The 6,942-nt window shown below is 27.8% G+C and overlaps 2 protein-coding genes across 2 annotated transcripts; both read left to right on the forward strand.

Annotated features, from left to right (window-relative positions):
• Window positions 1-4,939: 4,939 nt before the first annotated feature.
• N7503_012177 (uncharacterized protein) lies at window positions 4,940-5,318 on the forward strand (the record flags this gene model as incomplete). Its single annotated transcript, XM_057071722.1, has 2 exons — window positions 4,940-5,140; window positions 5,238-5,318. 2 exons carry the CDS (start codon window positions 4,940-4,942, stop codon window positions 5,316-5,318), a joined length of 282 nt encoding a protein of 93 aa, XP_056918333.1.
• Window positions 5,319-5,752: 434 nt separating this feature from the next.
• Window positions 5,753-6,058, forward strand: N7503_012178 (uncharacterized protein; the record flags this gene model as incomplete). Its single annotated transcript, XM_057071723.1, has 2 exons — window positions 5,753-5,828; window positions 5,853-6,058. 2 exons carry the CDS (start codon window positions 5,753-5,755, stop codon window positions 6,056-6,058), a joined length of 282 nt encoding a protein of 93 aa, XP_056918334.1.
• Window positions 6,059-6,942: the final 884 nt, after the last annotated feature.

Raw genomic sequence — 6,942 nt, forward strand, 5'->3', positions numbered from 1 at the left:
CTGGGTAACGGATTTTCCTTAGTTATTCACTAAGGTTTTGAAGGACACCCCGATTAATGGCGGCCTTACCTATGAGGGTCCTAAGGTAGCGAAATACCTTGGCCGTTAAATGCGGTCCTGCATGAATGACTTAACGATGCAACAGCTGTCTCGAAGATTGTCTCAGTGAAATTGGAATAGCAGTGCAGATACTGTTTACCTCTAGATAGACGAGAAGACCCTATGCAGCTTTACTGTTACTAATTACAAGAGAGTTTTCTTTTAGGATGAATTGTAGTGTATAAGGTAGTTGAATGATAATAATGAAACACCTTTATTCGAATCCTAATTTTTCTCTTGATGATTGGGAGGCAGTTTATGCGGGGCACAGATCCCACAAAAAGTACCTGGGTATATCCAAAGTTCATATTGTAAATTTGTATATTTATATACAAAATTTTTAATTTGTAATAATTATTATTATAATTATACAGTTACTATTAGATTAATTTCTAATTTTATTTTTTATTTTAAGTAAGATTTTAACTATATGGTGAATAGATGTATTTTAAACTTTAATATTTAAAAGTTTTATTGTTATATTATTATGGTATTTGTCCATTTTAATATGATATTTATTTATACTTTAAAAGTTTAATGGCTTAATCTTGCTTTACTGTTTGACCTACGAGTCTATCAGTCGCGTAAGCGGGGCATATGATCACAAGATGCATTAAGGAAAGGTCTTGGATTATAGAAAAAGTTACGCTAGGGATTTATAACTGTGAGTCCTCCAATATTATAAAATATTGGTAATATATTGGGTAAATTTCAAAGACAACTTATTAAGTGTATTTGAAGCGAAACTTATTTTAAGCAAATTTTTATCTTAATGATAAATTAAAATAAGGACGTTCAACGACTAAAAGGTGAGTTATTGCTAACAATAATCCTTTTTTTAACGCCCAACATCTTTATTAACTAAAACTAAAAAAGGATAAAATTATCCTTATTATCTGTATAATAATTATTATTTTAATAATAATGTAATAGACTTGGTTAACCAAGCTTAAATATTATATAATTAATTATTATTATTAATTGTATTAATATTTTAATATAAAAGTAGATATGTTAAATATTATAAAATCAAAATTAAATAGTACATATAAAAAAAATCCATCAAATAATAGTAATATTACTATTTATAAAAAAGATTTAATACCTGCTGTAAGAAATTGAAAAAGTAGTGTATACGCTTATAATAAAAATGCTATAAGTTTAATACCTATTAAAAGTAGATTTGTTATGAAATTAATTAAAGGTTATTTTAATACATACCATTTGTCATTAGAATCTTTATTAAGAAAAGCAAGATTACGTCGTAGATATAGAAAAATATCAACTAATAGAATATTTATTAGTGATGGTGAATTTAAACATACTAATGATAAAGTAAATATAACATTATATGTATATAACAAACAAAAACTTAATTATTTATTAAAACTAAAAAAAAGATATACAAGTTTGTTTTCAAAAGCTAAATTTACAAGAAAATTACAAAAAATAAGTAATGTAGGTTTAAGTATATTAAAACAACAACAAGAAAAAAGTATAATATTAGCTAATGTATTACCTCAATATAATTCAAAGGTAAATACAGTACAAAATATTTACTATAGTAGATTTATAAAAAGAAGTTTAAAAAGATTAAAATTCTATATGTTATACAAACAAATACTTTATATTAACAAAGCTAAATTTGAAAATTCATATTTACAAGGTTTAATAAGTTTAATTAAAAAAATTTTTAATAAAAATGTAGAGTTTAATATAATAAATTTAAAATATTTTTATTTTAATAGTAGTATATATACTCAACCATTAGAATTAAAATTAAAGAAAAAAGAAATGTATTAAGATACCTAAAAGTTTTAATAAGAAAAGCAAAAATTAAAAATGTTAAATTAGTAGAAGATTCAAAAAAATTCTTTACTGTTAATGATTTTGATTTTGATACTAATAATTTAGTAAATGATTTAGTGCAGCAAGATAAAACAAACACAAAATACCTTAAAAAAATTATATTAAACGGTATAAAATATAAAAGAGTATCAGGTGTAAGATTAGAAGCTGCAGGTAGATTAACTAGACGTTTTTCTGCTTCAAGATCTCAAAGTAAAACTAAATATAAAGGAAATTTAGAAAATGCTTATTCTTCAATTAAAGGTTATCCAACACCAGTTTTAAGAGGTAATTTTAAAGCTAATTTACAACAAACAGTAATAAATTCAACATCACGTGTTGGAGCTTTTGGTGTTAAAGGTTGAGTAAGTGGTACTTAATATAAAATTAAGATTAATATCAATATCCCTCCCTAAAAATAGTTAATAAAGATGATGAAATAGTCTGAACCGTTTTGAGAAAAATGGAAATAAAAGTATAATTGGCGCGTCTTAGTAGGCTAATTAAGTCGCCTTTGACGTTGTCCGTATCTTTTATGATAACACAAATTGAACAGGCTAATTTGCGCAAGAGAGTACAAATTGAGTGCGCGGTTTGGCACCTCGATGTCGGCTTAGCTCATCCTCATGCATGCAGAAATCATGAAGGGTTCGACTGTTCGTCGATTAAAGAGCTACATGAGCTGGGTTTAATACGTCGTGAGACAGTATGGTTTCTATCTTCTAGAGGAACTTAAAGTAGATTAAAGATAGCCCCTTCGTACGAAAGGAGTTGGGTATATTGATCTCTGGTTTACCTGTTGTTTATGGTATATTATTATCTAATAATAATATCGAATACTTATACTTAAGTATTTTGATCCCATAGGCATGGCAGGAAGGCTACATCAGTTAAAGATAAGTGTTGAAAGCATCTAAACGCGAAGCAAACTTTATGATACTTTTAAAAACGTAGTAGAACACTACGAGTATAATTAATATAAATTTATTTATATTAATTAATAGGCTTTAGTTGTAAGAATGAAAACATTTTTAGATATAAAGTACTAATTTTAATTATTAATATAATACTAATTATATATCATATCATTTTAATAAAATACGCCTTTTTAGCATAAAAGCAATGCAACCGTTTTGTAATCGGTAGAAGTGAGTGCGATACTTGCATTAGGCTACTACAAAATAAAATATTAATATCATTTTATTTTGTTTATAAAGACCCAATGGTCAAATCTGGTTAAGACATAACATTTTCACTGTTAGTGCGGGAGTTCAAATCTCCCTTGGGTTGAAAGAGATTAGCTCAGTTGGTAGAGCTGTCGCTTTACACGCGAAAGGTCAGGTGTTCAAGTCACCTATCTCTTAATTACAGATTAATATAGTAATATTATAAGCAGATTACTGTAATAGTAATATATGTGGTTCATGTTCACAAAATTTAGGTGCAATCCCTAAGTCTGCTAAAGACTATAGCAAATAAGCGGATTAATGTAATAGTAACATATGTGGCTCATGTCCACAAGATTTAGGTGCAACTCCTAAGTCCGCTACCAAAGACTATAGCTTAATCGGTAAAGCGAACCACTCATGATGGTTTGAGTAAATGTTCAAGTCATTTTAGTCTTATGTAATCCGAGTGCTGGAATTGGTAGACAGTCTTAATTTAAGCTTAAGTGGCGCAAGCCGTAAACGTTCGATTCGTTTCTCGGGTATTAAAAAAAAAAGGGGTTATAGTTTAACTGGTAAAACGACGATTTTGCATATCGTTATTTCAGGATCGAGTCCTGATAACTCCAATAATACTAAATTATAGTATTAAAAAAAGAAAAAAATAATAAAAATAAAATTATTTTTATGTTATAAGCTTGAGAAGCTCAATTGGTAGAGCGAATCACTGAAGCTGATTAGGTTGTAAGTTCAAGTCTTATCTCTAGCAAATTATGGTAACATGGGTGTGCTGAAATTGGTAACCAGGTTCCGCTTAGGACGGAATAGTTTTTTACTTTACAAGTTCAAGTCTTGTTACCCATATATCTATTAATAATATGTTGTCGACTAATCGGTAAGTCATAAATTTTTGGTATTTACTATTGGGTGTTCGAGTCGCCCCAACATAAAAATAATGCATAAATATGTATTATTTGCCAGGATAGTTCAATCGGTAGAACAATAATTTCATGAATTAAGAATGAGAATTCGAATTTCTCTCTTGGCTTTATTATATTACTATAATTTTTTATATAGTAATATAATAAAAAATGTATAATTTTATATTATATAAATATCCAATTTATGCATTTTATAAAAAATTAGGCTATATGTAGCTTTATAAAAATAATATAATATAATATAATATATATATATAATAACATACAATATAGGTACAAAACCGTAGATCTTATTGTAAAGTACTTATTATATATATAAATTAATAAAAATTTAGTACGATATCGTATTTAAAAATAAAAATATAGTATAGTATATAAATATATACTATATTTAGGTGGGTATAGTTCAATGGTAGAATAGCTGTATGTGGAATAGTATATCCTAGTTCGATTCTAGGTACCCTCCCTATCCTGCAAAAAGGTCAGGAATTTAATTCCTCACTATGTAGGCCATATAAAATATATTCAAAGAAGTTATAATAATAAATTTATTTATAATTATAAGCTGTAAGTTGTAGTATAGCTTGTTTAAGCTATTAGGTAACATAAAAAAAAAGTATGTAAGAGAATATTAGATTAAAATTTTTTGTGTAAAAAGTATTTTACTATAAAAATATCGAGTTATATTCAACTATTGAAGAGACTATTCAAATATAATTTTTGACAGCCGTACAAAAAAGAGATTTTTCTAGTGTAAACCCATTAATGGGTTCAGCAGTATTAAAAGAAGAAACTGCTTCGTTGTTATCATGAAAACAACCAACAGAATGACAAGAAAGATGATTCTTATCATCAAATGCTAAAGATATTGGAACTTTATATTTAATGTTCGCATTATTTTCAGGATTAATAGGTACAGCCTTTTCAGTGTTAATAAGATTAGAATTATCTGGACCTGGAGTACAATATATTTCAGATAACCAATTATATAATGCAATAATAACAGCTCATGCTATAATGATGATTTTCTTTATGGTTATGCCAGCTTTAATAGGAGGTTTTGGTAATTTCTTATTACCATTATTAGTAGGTGGTCCCGATATGGCATTCCCTAGATTAAATAATATAAGTTTCTGATTATTAGTGCCAAGTTTAATATTATTTATATTATCTGCAACTATAGAAAATGGAGCAGGAACAGGATGAACATTATACCCACCATTATCAGGTATACAATCTCACAGTGGACCTAGTGTTGATTTAGCTATATTTGGTTTACACTTAAGTGGTATAAGTAGTATGTTAGGTGCTATGAATTTCATAACAACTATATTAAATATGAGAAGTCCTGGTATACGTTTACATAAATTAGCTTTATTTGGTTGAGCTGTAATAATAACAGCAGTGTTATTATTATTATCATTACCTGTATTAGCTGGTGGTATTACTATGATCTTAACTGATAGAAACTTTAATACTTCATTCTTTGAAGTAGCGGGTGGAGGTGATCCAATATTATTCCAACATTTATTCTGATTCTTCGGACATCCTGAAGTTTATATTTTAATTATTCCAGGATTCGGTATAATTAGTACAGTTATATCAGCCGCATCAGGTAAAAACGTTTTTGGTTACTTAGGAATGGTTTATGCTATGTTATCTATTGGTGTTTTAGGTTTCATAGTTTGAAGTCATCACATGTACACAGTTGGTTTAGATGTAGATACAAGAGCTTACTTTACAGCAGCTACTTTAATTATTGCAGTACCTACAGGTATTAAAATATTTAGTTGATTAGCTACATGTTATGGAGGATCTTTACATTTAACACCACCTATGTTATTTGCTTTAGGTTTTGTTGTATTATTCACAATTGGTGGATTAAGTGGAGTTGTTTTAGCTAATGCTTCACTTGACGTAGCTTTCCATGATACTTACTATGTTGTTGCTCACTTCCATTATGTATTATCTATGGGTGCTGTATTTGCCTTATTTAGTGGTTGATACTTCTGAATACCTAAAATATTAGGTTTATCTTATGACCATTTTGCTGCTAAAGTTCACTTCTGAATATTATTTGTTGGTGTTAATTTAACATTCTTCCCACAACATTTCTTAGGTTTACAAGGTATGCCAAGAAGAATAAGTGATTACCCTGATGCTTTCTATGGTTGAAACTTAGTAAGTAGTGTTGGTTCTATCGTTAGTGTTGTAGCTACATGATACTTCTTAACTATTATATACAAACAATTAACAGAAGGTAAAGCTGCATCAAGATATCCTTGATTAACTCCACAATTATTCAGTGATACTTTCCAAGTATATTTCACAAGAAATAATAGTTCTTTAGAGTGATGTTTAACAAGTCCTCCAAAACCTCATGCTTTTGCAAGTTTACCTGTACAATCATAATTTATAAATAATTATGATCATGATGATAAAAATGGATATAAATAGTACCGTTTCTTGACTTATTTAAACATAACAATACACTGAGTTTAATATCAATTCTTGAATAAACTCTATCTATTATGCTTTAATGTATTACTATTATAATAGTATGGTACATATAATAACCAATATAGGTCTTTTAGCATAATATAGTAGATTACTACTATAGATTAATAAAAAAAATATGATTAATAAGGATTAATAATTTAAATTTTTTATTTGTAAATGTATATAATAAAATAAATATTCATTTATTCAATGTTACAAGCAGCTAAAATAATAGGAACAGGTATGGCTACAACCGGATTAATAGGAGCAGGAATAGGTATTGGTGTTGTATTTGGTGCGTTAATACTAGGTGTAGCCAGAAATCCATCATTAAGAGGACAATTGTTTTCTTATGCTATCTTAGGTTTTGCTTTTGCTGAAGCAACAGG

The sequence above is a fragment of the Penicillium pulvis genome (genome assembly GCF_028828015.1).
Source record: "Penicillium pulvis strain IBT 33274 chromosome Unknown scaffold_8_segment0_segment0, whole genome shotgun sequence".
Lineage (NCBI taxonomy): Eukaryota > Fungi > Ascomycota > Eurotiomycetes > Eurotiales > Aspergillaceae > Penicillium > Penicillium pulvis.